The sequence below is a fragment of the Stegodyphus dumicola genome, chromosome 5, assembly GCF_044657685.1.
Source record: "Stegodyphus dumicola isolate Sdum_Otavi_A_Nest chromosome 5, ASM4465768v1".
NCBI lineage: Eukaryota > Metazoa > Arthropoda > Arachnida > Araneae > Eresidae > Stegodyphus > Stegodyphus dumicola.
In genome coordinates, this window is record NC_140772.1 from 162,169,491 (window position 1) to 162,185,074 (window position 15,584).

At 31.7% G+C, this 15,584-nt stretch overlaps 1 protein-coding gene across 2 annotated transcripts in view; it reads right to left on the minus strand.

Annotated features, from left to right (window-relative positions):
• Positions 1–15,584, minus strand: part of Rab5 (RAS oncogene family member Rab5) — a 69,785-nt gene that overhangs the window by 19,119 nt on the left and 35,082 nt on the right. For both annotated transcript variants that reach the window (XM_035354590.2, XM_035354589.2), the window contains 2 exons: positions 9,790–9,941; positions 9,551–9,673 (listed from right to left, as the gene is read on the minus strand). In XM_035354590.2, coding sequence (XP_035210481.2) covers positions 9,551–9,673; positions 9,790–9,941 — 275 coding nt within the window. The remainder of the gene's footprint in view (positions 1–9,550; positions 9,674–9,789; positions 9,942–15,584) is intronic.

The window sequence follows — 15,584 nt, forward strand, 5'->3', positions numbered from 1 at the left end:
TGCAAACTGATTATATAAACATATACTATGATTATAAAATAATGAGTGGACTGTATAGCAAAAGAACTAACTAATTTATTTACAGTATTAACTAAATTCAGATCTAATACATGCTCTGGCATGTTGCTTAGCCGAATTTAGATGGCCAAGTGAGAGTTTCTCTCCCTGTCCAATAGGTGACGCTGTATTCTAACTTAACATGGCGCCGCCCGTTGAAATTATAAATTTCAACATGTAAATTACAAACAAACATACAATTTAACATTCTAAAAATAACTAATTCTACAATGCAATATGAAAGCTAATAGATAATCTTTCACCATCTATATCCTGAATACCTGAAAAAAAAAAAAAAATATGCTTCTGGCCCAAAACTTAACAACATGCTGTCATTGTGGCAAAGTTAAATTTGACACTCCACCTAATGTTTGCTCTTATAATTCTGCATATGCCAAACCAAGGGTTCTCAACACTTTTTGCCCCATGCACACTTTTCAAATTGCCAGTTCACCAAATTGGGATTTTCCCATCGACCTGCAAACGCTTACAAAAATGCTCAAAGCCTTTTGAGCCAACATAAAAGCAATTTCCGAAATAAACATTCTAAACACATTAAATTTATTAAATAAAAACATAAAAAATAAGAAAGGTTTCAGGTGTTAAATTACGTCCAAAGGGGCTTTTTTGAATGTTTTATGTGTTACCTTTATTTACTAAATACCATGTTCCTCGCACTTAAACCATAAAATTCAGTTCAACAGCATTACCGCAAAACAATTTTAAAACGAGAATATCTTTACAATTTCCTATGCACAATTCCGCGCACTGGAGATAAAAAGTTCCCCCCTCCCTGTATTGCCGTTGCTGGCTTTTAAATCATTGAGTTTGTTATTCAAAAATTCGTTAAAGTTTTACAAAATATGAAATTGATAATAAAACTAATTCCAAATTTCAAATTTGGTCTTCCACATGCCCATATTCGTAGGAGGATTACGTCACTCAAAATTTGATGGCTCTGTGTACCGTTGTTTTATCACAACGTGAGAAACATACATGTATTTATGCAGATTCTTATTTACTTAATTTTTTTAAATATAATACGGAGCAATAATATTTGGCGGCAACAATTTGAAAAGTGATACAGTCTTTTAAAAGTTTTCAACGTAAAACGCCAAAATGAAAATTTGCCCTGAAGGAACCCCTTTGGACTAATAATAATAATAATAAAATGTAAGTATACTAATACAGTCAAAAGTCGTTAATCCGGACTTGTCGGGACTTCGGCGATTCCGGATTATCGATTTTTCCGGATTATAGATCATCAGTTTAAATCTCGTAAGATGGCATGCTGAAATTCTAAAATTAAAAATATGAAACCGTAATTTATGAAATAAAGAACAATTATGATCTAAAGAGTATCAAAATTTACAAAAAAAAAAAAAAAAAAAAAAAAAAAAAAGCTTAATATTTATTTGTTTACTTTATTAAACATTTCTTTCAATGTAAGTTGTTTAAGTTTTGCTTCGTTTCATGTGATAATACTTTCTCTTTAATTCTATTAAACAGACATAATTTCTTGTTCAGTTACAAAGTTCCGCTGTTCAAGTCCTATAATTGCTGTGTCTAGTCAATCGAAATGTTTTCGTTTTCACTAACCTCTGTCACTTTCTTCCCTATCGGAAGCCTGGTAAGGAATTATAAGCCAAATAAAATAAAAACATCTGCCCTGAAGATAAGGATAGTACTGACAGATCAACTTCCAATTCATTAGGCGCCGAGCGCCAGCGTGAAATTGATAAACAGATTTCGGATTTCAAAACATACTTTCGCTTTAGATCCTTTATATATTTACAAATATATATCCGAAATTCTATTTGATATAATCGAAAGTTTAAGCTTACTTTTATAAAATTGCTCTTACAGTCTGCAAAAAATAATAAGCCGGATCCAATTCGAAAATTAAGGAACAACGCAATCATCAACATTAACTGAAATAGATAATTAGATAATTTTAGCTTATACGTCCATTATATATAAAACGCGCACGCGAAAACGTATTCTGCACTTGCGCGCATATGCATGTGTCAACGCGGCGCATGCGCAGAAAGTTTTTAGTTTTGAGGTCCGGATTATAGATCATTCCGAATTATGGGTGTCCGAATTAACGACTTTTGACTGTACATAATAAATAGAATCAAAAAGTAAAAACTTTTTTTTTTTTAATAATTACACACTGAATTATTCTAACCACATATATTATTATAAACCATTTCGGCCGCCAAAAATCCGTGATAGCTTTTAAACAGTACACACATGCACTCTCCGTCACATAAATGCGTTTAAATATGAATCCAAGTGTTTTTGTGGTAGTTCTGCAGTGTTATTTATTTCTTCATTTTGACAACCTCCACAATTGTTTTATACTTTGTGTATGCGTACCAGTTTCAGGATCCACAAAATTATATCAGCGATTCACTTTAAAGTGTTGGAATCTCGCTGCTTCCAATTTATCAGTTTTTGTAACTTTACCACAAGTCTGAGAAAACTGCAGTTCCTTCTGCAATGTTGTTCAGCCACTAGAGTTACTGCATTTCGATTGGGAACCTTTATCATGAAATACTCATTGGTCTCTCGGCAGAGTCCCCCAAATATCCATTGTTTTGGAAGAATATGACCGACCTGGTTTTTGCACTTTGTAAAAAGGCTCTCGCCCATTTCTACAATTTTGTTTGGACCTGATTGTTTAGTATCATGTTGTAGAAGGCTACAAGTGCACACTTCCCTCATTTAATTGTTCCAATCAACAATTGTCTTTCCTGTTAAATCTAGCTATTTTCTCCTCATTCAATCGATGTTAACTTTTGTGACCAGTAGTTAATAAATCAGAGGGCAGCCAGAAACGGGAGTTGTAAGCCTCCCAACCACGTGCCTTTTCGAATAGCTACTTGTTTATCGCACTACCATTGCTTATCACTTTTGATATACAATGTCATATCGTGGCCATTGATTCCATATTCTTGAAAATATGCCACTACACTCTCTTTGGTGCTAGGCAAATCCCTAATTCGAATAATTTTGTAGCAGATTTAAAAAAAAAAAAAAAAAAAAAAAAAAGAGCAGTAATTTTAACATGCTAAAGAAAGCTAACTTGCATAGTCAAGTATTACACAGTTATTTGTGGTTATTGGCATAGAAGCTACCTTTTGGCGATAATACGGGGTTTGGTGAAAATAATCGATGGGATAATCCCAAAATACTGAGAAAACTATTTTTGTTTTGGAAACCATGATATGCAATGTGCTTCAAACCACACACTAAATTAAATCGGATATTATTTGAAAGGCATCACACAGGGTTCATAGCCACATTTTAGTTAAAAAAATAAGCACCTATAAGCACTTTTCAAGAAAAAAAATAAGCACCTGCCTAATTACATCATACACAACTGCATAACCTTAAAAATTAGACTTGTAATTTAAAATATGAGAAATGAAGTACTTATTAACAGAGAATAAGCATTACCTCAACCATGGAAAATAATTAGTCCAAAGGGATTTCAGTCCCGAAGGACTATTGCTTTCGTTTTGGCATTTTGCGTCGGACTCATAAACGTCGGTTCACTTTTCAAACTGTTGCCACAAAATGTTAGAGTCCTGCATTATATTTGAAGAAATTAAATAATGAAAAATCTGCATAAATGATTGTCTATTTCTCGCATTGTGATAAAACAATGGTACATAGAGCCATCGAATTTTGAATGACGAAATCCTACTGCGAATATGGGCATCTGAAATCCCAAATTTGGAATTTGTTTTATTATAGATTTTATATTTTGTAAAACTTTAACGAATTTTTGATTTACAAACTCAATGCTTTAAAAGTGAGAAATGGCAACGTTATATAGAAAAAAAATACTTTTATCTCCAGCTCGCGAGACTGTGTATATCGGAAATTCTAAAGATATGCTTAATTTAACATTATTTTGCGATATTGCTCTTGAACTGAATTTTATGGTTTAAGTGCAAAGAACATGATATTTAATAAATAAAGGTAACACTCAAAACGTTAAAAAAACGCCCCTTTGGACGTAATTTAAAATCTGAAAAATTTCAGTTTTTTTTTTTTTTTTTTTTAATTTTTAAATAATAGTTCAGTTTACAATGAGAGAAAAAAAAACTATGAAGAACTTAACTATATTACAAGATTTAATGATGAAATTTCAGTTCAAAATAGAGAAAATAAATAATAATAAGGCATATTTATTGTATTCGCTTGGAACCTACCTAATAATAAATACAATTTATTTTTCCACTCATATTGATATTTAAATAATTTAAATCTAAATTCTGAACATTTTCTAAATTTTCATTGTAATTCTGTAACATTTCTGTAATCAGAAGACAGAAATTTGCTTCATGCAGTCATCTTTAACAGTAAAAGCTTAACTAACCCGCATACTTGGAAATTGGCGAATATTCGGACAGTCGAGCGTTAACTTGAAGGAGCGGAGTGGGGGGGTAGACTGTAGCCGCTCATTAGATTTTTCCACTAAATAAATGCTTTTGACATTTCAATATGTGCATCATATAAAAATAAACCAACGGAACTAAAAAATATTCCGCTTGACAAGCACAGTAAAACTCTTTTAAGTGCTCATAAACAAATCTCGGACTGAACATCAAAATTAATTGTCTCTGCAAAATATCGCAAACATTATTGCGCAATACGTGCGCCGTAATTCTTCCCTACGTGATATTACGCACTCGGAATCAACAACTGCCGGTATTGGGAGAAAAAAGAACTAAATAACTGGGGTGTTTTTCATTCAAATTTTCAACAGATGGCGTTAAATTTCCGGAATAGAATCATTCTTCGCTTGGGTTGGTAGACCGCAGAACTTTTAGTCCTATTCAATCCAGATTGGAAAGTGATCCCCCCCGAAAAAAAAGTCCGTTGCTTGTTTTGCAGCGAACTGTAACAGTTTCAATATTCAAGATTTTGCGGAGAAAGGGGAGACCTCCCAACCTTCGTACTGTATAATTTATTGGCCAAAAAAAATGAAATTATTTTGACTATTCGATTACTTTCCCTTTATTTAAGCCATTCCAAATATTATTCCTTAGAAAGCTAATCTGTGTTAAATCACAACCATTAATTGGAAGTTTACTATACTTCAGCAGTTACTGCAACTATGTTATTATAAACATTCATACATATGCTCATAATATAAGCATAATGATCACAATAAACACGAATATGAACTGACCAAGCAGAACGAGAATGCAAATTTTTAAGATATTGATAGAAATTCAAACGTGTGTAGTATTTGGGTGGGAGGAAAGGAATGCCGAATGTAGCGGAATTTTCTACTGCTTTCGCAATTCTTTGACCAATAGAACAACGGGCACTTGTGTGTACTCTTCGTGCACAAAGTTTAAAAAATAATAAAAAAAAAAGGACTGAAGAAAGGGGGGCACTTTAAAGAAAAAGTAAGCACCTATAAGGGCCTTTATATTTTATTTTCAAATATAAGGACTTATAAGGACCGCTACGAACCCTGTCATATATACCCAGATGAGAATAAGTGCTTAGAATTTCAGCATTCTGTTGCATCATATATACAAAAATAACTTTTCCTCTCTTCCCTTTCTCAAATAATGTTTAGGTAAGCAAAGACACAGGAACAAGTAAACTGCATTTCTGGACATTAAAAAGCAGGCAGTTCAACCCTTAGTATAAAGAATCTGATTCAGCATTCATATTACTTGAAACCAATTACATTTCATTAAAAAGATAATACAGTTACATTTTTTTAAATATCACTACAGGATGGAAAAATGTATACAGTCAAAAGTCGTTAACCCAAACTCATCAGGACTTCGGCGATTTGGGATTATAGATCATCAGTTTAAATCTGGTAAGATGGCATGCAGAAATTACAAAATTAAAAATATGAAACCGTAATTTATAAAATAAAGAACAAATATGATCTAAAGGGTATCAAAATTTACAAAAAGAAAAAGCTTAATATTTGTTTACTTTATTAAACATTTCTTTAAATGTAAGTTGTTTAAGTTGCTTCGTTTTATGCGATAATACTTTCGCTTTAATTCTATTAAACAGACATAATTTCTTGTTTAGTTACAAAGTCACTGTTCAAGTCCTATAAATGCTATGTCGAAAATACCGACTAATTTGTCAATCAAAATTTTTTCGTTTTCAACAACCTCTGTGTCACTTTCTTCACTATCAGAAGCGAATTATAATGTCAAGGAACTTGATTTAAATCATATCAAAGATGGAGTACATCGAGATGAAATACTGCATTTAGTAAGGAATTACAAGCCAAATAAAATAAAAACATCTGCCCTGAAGATAAGGATAGTGCTGACAGATCAACTTCCAGTTCATTGCTCGTCGCGACGTTCCTCCCCCCCGGCCGCAGAGCAGCGCGAAATTGATAAACAGATTTTGGATTTTGAAACATACTTTCACTTTGTAGATCCTTTACATATTAGAAAATTTATATGAAAAAATCTATTTGACATAATCGAAAGTTCAAGCTTACTTTTATAAAATTGCTCTAACGGTCTGCAAAAAATAATAAGCCGGATCCAATTTGAAGATTAAGGAACAACGCAATCTGCAACATTAACTGAATTAGATCATTTTAGCTTAGGTTATACTGTCCGTTATACATTAAACGCACATGTATAAACGTATTATGCACATGCGCACACGCATATTCGCAGCCGTAAAGGTCTTACATGCACGCGTAAATGCCAACGCGACGCATGCACAGAAAGTTTGTAGCTTTGAGGTCCGGATTATGGGCGTCTGAATTAACGACTTTTGACTGTACTTAATTTTTATAGATAGCAGAAACACAACCATACGGTGGCAATGGTATTTATTTCATGCCTATGTGGTATGCTGATGAATAGATGAAAGCATGAAAAGACATTTAAGAGACTGACATTGTTCATAGATGACAGAATTCTGCACAAAAGATGTGTGAGAAGTTATATTTGTACTATGTTATAGAGTTTCATAAGAGCAATAAGTGTTGGAACTCCAGCAAAAAAATCTGAGACATGCATTTGGAATACAACAAAACCTTGGTGCAGGATTTTAATTCATTTCTGAGGGCTGGTCACACACCAATATAAATTTGTCCTATAGGAATTAATTAAAAGACTAAACTGTTCTTGGGCCATAGATGATTGCTTATGTAAAATTTGCAACAGTACTTTTGTGCACAAGCTAATTTTTTCAATTAATGTTAAGAAAGTAGCTCTTTAAATACTCTTTTCCAGGTTCAAAAACATTTTCCCAAGCCTTTACCCCCTTTTCCCCAAAGAAAAAAAAAAAAAAAAAAACACTACCAGAATTGCCTTATGTCTTGTCTGCTCCCTTAATGACATATTAATTTTTAATCTAAAGTCAAGACATTTAAAATATGCTCATGTATTTATCAGTTTAATTTTATTCATCATAATAGATTTACCATAATATCTGGACACAACAAACCCCCCCCCCCAAAAAAAAAAAAAAAAAAAAAAAAAAAAAAAAAAAAAAAAAATTTTCAAATAATAGTCAAAATTTTATCACTGATTGTTTGAAGGCTTCCTTATGTCTCCTTTTTTTTTTTTTTTTCCCGGGGGGGGGGGGAAGTCGCTGCATATCATTTTGCAGAAAACTGTGTTGCCCTATAATAGAAAATACGCCACTGAAAATTATAGCACGAAATTAAACTTCTGAAGTTCTTTTGTGAAAGGAAAAACAAACATACTTCTTAAAGGTATCCCAAGCTACAGTAAAGCAAATTTTTAAATAGTAAGATACAGTCCCTAGCATCACATTTCACCTGGGAAACACAATACAGTACAAAGTTCGTAATCCGGACTCGTTGGGACTTCGGCGATTCCGGATTAGAGGTTTTTTCCAGATTATAGATCATCAATTTAAACCTGGCCAGATGGCATGTAGAAATCATACTATTAAAAATATGAAACCGTAATTTATGAAATAAAAAGCAATTATGATCTAAAGGGTATAAAATTTTACACACACACACACACAAAAAAAAAAAAAAAAAAAAAAAAGAGAGAGAGAGAGAGCTTCATATTTATTTGTTAACTTCTTTAAACATTTCTTTCAACACGCGCATGCGTAAAGCATATGCGCGTAATGTATGTGCATTCTTTACACACATGCGTTAGTTTGTGGCTTTGAGGTCTGGATTATAGATCATTCCGATAATGGATGTCCGGATTACGGACTTTGTACTGTATTTTTTTTACCCTTGTGGAAACAATTTTATTTAATTTAACCCATTTACCTACATAAAAAAGGGGGGGAATTAATATTTGATTTTACTGCAGCCACATGAAGGAGAATGGACACCATAGATGGAAAACGAGAAAAATGTAATCGTTCGGATGAGAAAACTCTTTTCATAAAAACATAATGTAACTGTCTTTCTGGGGCATTTTCTTGTTTCTTTTCTTTGGTTGAGACCATGACTCGACTTTCTTGAGATTCCCGGTGTGTCTGTTTCATCTAAATGTGTCCAATATGATTTGTTATCACCTATGTTTTACTGTCTAGGGCCAAGTATCACACTGTCAATGAAAATGCTCTGCTGTTGCTTGACGCTGCTTTGTCAGCGAATATCATTGCATGATGTTTTGTTCAAACTTCTTTCATCTGGTGAAACAACTGATGATGAACTAGTAATGTGAGCAATTCACCAAACTCAATTTGAAAATTCAAACTTAATGTCTGGTTTTAGCTATTCAAAAGGGTGCCTGCATGCTGCAAAAGATGTAAAAATTGAGTTTCTGTGGCAGATATCAAAAGCTTCTAAGAAGAAGGAATTCTACAGCTTGTATAACACCAGAAGACATTTGTAACAAATAAGAGCATTTATACCACATATAAAAAAAAATCTTGATTTCTTTCAGACATTATGACCTTTTTTTTTTTTTTTTTTTATTTTTTTTTTTTAATACAACGTGAACTGATTACCAATTTTAGGTCCTTGAAATGATTCCCCCCTCAGAGTATCTGATCTACTTTGATTCATTCAATAACATTTACAGCTACTTTATGCTTAACAAAAGGACAAATGTATATGCAACGCTGAATTTCTCTCTATGTATCATAAATTCTGCTATTCTATTACAACAAAATTATAACAGATAGTAAATTTTTTAAAACTTCCTTTATCATTTTAACAGAATTTCTCCCTCCCCTACTTGTTTTGTTCAATTTTAAATGAAATACTAAATCTTCATACTAAACAATACATAAAAATCTCCTAATCTCCTAGAATAATTTAAATGCAGTTTTGCTTTGCTGGAAAGCAACTCTGAGACCAAGGTTAAAATATTAAATATATTTCCTCCCCCTTTCAGATGGTAAAATTTCTCAATTATTATCAAAAGTTCTCAAAATAACAGCTGCCAGCTCACCATTGGCGACGAAGAAATTGCAGCTGGCAAGGTGGAAGTGATAACCTCAGAAATGTGCTATTAATACTACTTACCTCATGTTCAACTGCCCTTTTTGCTGTTAGATCAGCTTTATTACCAGCTAATGCAATGACAATATTTGGACTTGCCTGACGCTGAAGTTCTTTAACCCAAGTTTTAGCCCTGCTAAAAGTATCCTAAAACAGAAAAGTTTCATAAGTAACTAATAAAATGAAAAAGCATAAAAATTAATATGTGAAGAAAAATTATATTTTTGGAACATTTAAAAACAGAAGCTTTAAAAGTTTTATACCTGATTAGTTATGTCATATACAACAATAGCAGCCTGAGCTCCTCTATAATACATAGGAGCCAAGCTATGATACCTTTCCTGACCTGCAGTGTCCCAAATTTCAAATTTCACTGTAGTGTCATCCAAGCACACAGTTTGTGTCAGGAATGCAGCTAAGGAGTAAAAATGATAAATGAGTTCATAATTAAAAATATGACAGGTGACTCCAGGATACAGTTTAAGAAGTTAAAAAAGCTATGCAGCAAATTATATTTTAGGACAGCATTAATTATAATAATTTGAGACAAACATATTTATCACATTAATATTTAAAGTCAATGAATAAAATCCATACACAGGTTAATTTATAAATAGATTCTATAAAACTACCGATAGGTGTTTATAATACTGAAAATTTTACTTCACAGATAAGAATACAATTCAGAGCTATCATCCCTCAAAAAAACAAGGAAACTTTTAATAAAACATCAGAATACGTTTAAATGAATCTTTAAACAATATTACTAAGCTTTTTAACATAGAAATGTGTAATGAAAGCAAGAAAATTAATATTAAAACACATATTCAGACATGTCATAGTTCAGTTTTTGATTCACTCGATAGCTAAATATATACATCAAGTTTATAATTTTTGCATGGACTTGCGACAAATATTTTATTTAGTAGCACAGCTTACCTGAAGATGATTTTACAGATATTTCTATAATAGATGATGAAATATAATTTTGTGAGAAATTGTAAAAAGGACAAACCTTGACAGCAAACTATAGAAATATATATATTTTTAAACAAAAGATTTCTATAAAACAAACTTTTTCTTAAAAATCATAAAAAAATTAACAGGGTTCGTACACATTTCCTTACATGAAAATTAAGGACTTTTAAGGACCATCAAAAAAAAAAATTAAGGACCTATAAGCAAACAAAAAAATGAATAGAATAAAGCAATTATCCATACAACCGACTTCATGCTTGTAATTTCACTTTAAGAAACTAACAAAAGTGTGTATTATGCACTATTATTAAATTCAATTTAATACTTACCATAAAACAATTTTGAAAATTAAACTAACTCCCTACAAGTTATGAAGTAGATAACATTAAATTAGGGACATAATTTCTTTAAAAACATGTATAAGTGTATCTTACACTAATAACAGTCACTATTTTAGAGATTTACATGATTATTATTTAACTTATTTGATATTTATTTAAACACAGTCAACTACTATTATAATCACAATGTAAGAATATTTTGCAGATTAAAATAACTGATTTGTAAACATACAACTTATTTCCTTGGTTTTTTGAAAGATACTAGAATAATAAACTGTACAATAAAAGATACAAAACATTTGTGCTTTTTTTAAACCTGAAATCTTTTCAGCTATTTTAACATCTAATTTATTTATGTCTATTTCCTTTTCTTTAACTATTCTTCTAAGTTCATTTGCTTTGATAAACAAATCAATGTTTCTGCTGGTCTCAGCTTCATCTGCTATAGCATCTACTTCTTCATTAACATCTTTAATGTCCCTTTGAAGAAATTTGTTCTTCTGCTTCATATAATCCAATTTCTTCCTCAATAATATTTCTTTTCCTCTTTGAATTTTCAGATTTAGTTAAAGATTTTTGTTCTTCTAAATACTGAACTTTTAAATAACAAACTCCACTTCTTGCAGAAGCTGCTGCTGATCTCATTTCTTTATTAATTTCGATATTAAGAACACCTCCAGAAAATTTTATGTAATCAAATACTGTGCATTGAAAAATATATGATGAGTCACTTAAATTTTCAATTTCAATTGCTTTATTTACAGAGAAGCCCCTTTCCACAGAGGCCTGTTCATAAGACAAGATAAGATTACTTGTCACAGTGAATACTTGAATAGTGAAAATATACATTTTTTACTATATATATATATATATAATTTATTTCCTAAGCAATATTGATTAATTGATTATATTATCTCCTAAGTTTAATTAAAGTAGAATTATTTTAAAAGAGTGAATCCATACTGGTAAGTTATATTTTGAAAGATATATATATATATATATATATACAGTACAAAGTCCGAGATCTGGACATGCAATATCTGGAATGATCTAAAATCCGGACCTCAAAGCCACGACCAACCAATTTTTAGGGCTTTTTTGAAGGGAAGGGGTATGCTTTACGCACGCGCATTAGATTTTTTTCCTCATCATAAAAAAAATGCCGGAAATCCCGATTCTTAATCTCAGTTTGGCGCTAAATAAAATATCTCATTATTGAAGAAATAATTATTTTAGTATAAATTTGTGTGATTAGTAACTTGACTCCATAGCTGCGTATCTGCTTGGCATAATCTCAAACCGAAACATTTGTTAATTTTACACCAACTAATATTTTATATCCTTGATGCCGAAATCGCGAATCATTATTTATTGTATTTTGCTTTCATCACCGCATGTTTATCAACGGATGACAACTTGAGTGATGAATCGTGCAGCGACGCCAAATAATAGAGTATTATCCAATTACAGATTTAAGTTTAATGCGCTAAAATGTTGACAAGGGGAGATTTAGCAGAAATTTCTTTCCTTCTGATAAAAATAGATTTTGTTAATGATACTCATAGGACAAACGATTATATTTAGTACTATTTGAATTAAGAATAACTGATTTGTTATTCACATAAAGCCAGAACCAGCACCAGAGCTCGCATGGCCGCACCAGCCGGCAGAATTATAAAGTTAAACAGAAGTTTTTCATTGCGATGACAATGCCCAATCATCAATCAATTAACGGAGGGCGAAATCTGTAGTATGGTTCTAAATCCAGAAAATACAGCTACCGATAGTGAAGAAAGTAACAGAGAGGTTACTGAACGAGAAAAAATTTTGATTGACAAGTTATTTGGAATTCTCGACACAGCAATTACAGGACTTGAACAATGGAACTTAATAACTGAACAAGAAATTATATGTCTATAGTATTAGTCTAAAGTATTAGCAGAGAAAACAAATCAAACAACTCACATTGAAAGAAATGTTTAATAAAGTAAACATATAAATATTAAGCTCTTTTCTTCTGTAAATTTTGATACCCTTTAAATCATAAATGCTTCATTATTTCATAAATCACGATTTTGTATTTTCAATTTTATAATTTCTACGTGCCATCTTAGTAGATTTAAAATGATCTAATATCCAGAAAAATCTCAAATCTGGGATCGCCGAAGTCCCGACGAGTCCAGACCTCGGACTTTGTACTGTATATATATAATACGGAATGTATATTTTCAGTTAAACTTCTACCCAATAACTTTAGTAATTCATGAAAGTTAATTTTGCGTCTAGTTAATTCATGAAAATTAGTTTCAATTAGTTGTTTTCAGCTTTAAAAATATTAAAAAAATTTTAATTAGTTATTTTCAACTAATAATTGTATCGCCATTAGCAAAAATTATGCATTACTATCAACAACATAGGTTTAAACCAAATACTTAATTGTCTATTGAAGCTTCAAAACGTATTTCCGAACTTCACATTTTCTCGGCTAGCGTTACCGAATTTGCCCTTGGCGACCTAAAATCGAAATGGAGCCAACAGATTTCCCGCGAAATCGATAACAGACCCTCTGCAGAAATAAACTCATAATCCCGATATCCCATACATATAGTATGTGCAAAAGAGAATAAACTTCGTAGAAGGTGATAAAAAATTAATTTATGGCTTAATTCAAACAAACACAGAAATTAAGGTAGGGAAAACCATGTAAAAACAAATTGAAATGATAAAGCGAAACTTAGCTTTCATGTGAATTTTCAGCGCTGACTCTCCCATTCTAGAAATTTCAATTTGTTTCAGACAAAGACCACATTTAAGGATTGCCATCCATCAATATCCAGTCTTTGTAGTCAGCTTGATGAAGCCACAGTTTATTGAAAATGCACTTTCCAGGCATCTTGTTCCTATTGGCGTCGGAAGGGTTGTGGCCTTCCAGGTTGGGATTGCTCTAATTTTGGCAAATATTTTCAGAACCCCCCCTTTTTTTTCTCGAGCACCTTCATCATCACTTTCGCCTCTTAAAGAACTTCCGGCTTTGCGCTTTCGTCACAATCTGCCTAAATTTATGGATAACACCTGTTTCGAAAGATTGGGTGAATAGCCAATCAGACACCGATACTTTCGTTCGAGTAGCTAATTGTTTTTTTTTTATCGTTTGCAACGCAAATCCGCCAACATATTAGTTAAGAGCCATGTAATTTTAATTCCATATTCATGAGAAATCGTAATTCACACTTAGAATGGCAATCATTAGAAATGATAAGAAATGTCAAATGAGCAAAATTAAGGACCGTTTATTCATTTTGGCCAAAATTAAGGACTTTTAAGGACCAAAAATCATTTTTGAAAAAAATAAGGACTTTTAAGGACCGTACGAACCCCGAATTAACACATTAAAAGGAGAACAATAATTTATCTTATAGTTTTAAGTAAATCTCTTCACAATGTTCTGCTGCAATTCTATAACATGAATAATACATACATGGGTTTTCCTTGATAAATGCGAAAGAGTTAATGGTTTACACTTTTGATAACACAATTTAATTATTAGGTTTTTGTCATTTGGGTGCCAATGCTTTTATTATTCATGATATAAAATTGTAGATTAATTTTGTAAAGAAAATTATTTTATCTCTTGTTCTTATTAAACAATACGATAAACATTTTTAATGTTAGTTCAATAATTATTTTATGAAATTTAAATAAAAGCTCATTTTCTCAACAGACGTGAAAGATGGCGGAGATTACCTCTTATCAGTGTTTTATTTAGAAAAATCACTACAGAACATTTTTAATGTGAACCTTTGTATATTTTATATTCTCTATTGTTATTACACTTTCTTTCAGCCTTTTTGCCCCATTCCATACAAGCTATTTGCCTTATAGTTTTCAGCCATTTCATTTTAAAACTGAAGGTTTTCATGTCAAAAAATATAATAACTGGCAAAGCAAGACTGGATCAGAGTTGCAGGTGTTATCTAGAATCACTTCAATTCATGAAAATTGCGGCTCGCGCCAGAGTATGTGTGACTGCACCAGACAGCAAAACGTTTAGAATTTAGGAAGGAACTGGAAAGCAGAATCTGCTCCGGATGGTAAAAGGTCTAGTGCCAGTCCTGTTTTAAAGTAAGTAAACTGTTCAGTAAAGAAACTATTTGCCTTTTTCCATACCAATAACACAGCATTTAATTTCCTTCATGATTTCTAGAAATGAAACTCCTGTTAAAGCACCTTTAATTATCTTGAAATTTGGATCACAGATTATTTAACTATGGCAAAAGACAACAAAACTATCTCCTTTCTAGAGTTATTAATGAAGTATGCCTTATTAGAGAGCTTAGTATTACAAAACGATGCAGCAAAACAACGAAAATTTCACACAAAAATATAACCTTCAGTTAATTTAAAAAAATTTTGTGAAAAATTGTGCTAACTGATGAGCCTCTTAAAAGTCTGAAGGAATCTAAAAACTGAATTCTTATATCTTCAGCACAGCTAGTTTTCCCCCTTCTCCTTTTAATTATCTGCATTTGTCACTTTTAGTTTAGGATAATTACTACCAGCATTTTTTCAGTTGCACAGATTTTTGGTCAGCTATTTATATTTGCCTCGATTCAGAAACTCTCCTCTATAATAAAAAATATTTTTTAGCATCTAAAATAACTGAAGCATATAATATTTTCTTCCTCAGATAGAGCACATTCAGAAAAACGATGAGCTCAAAGATGTTTCATGCAGATAGG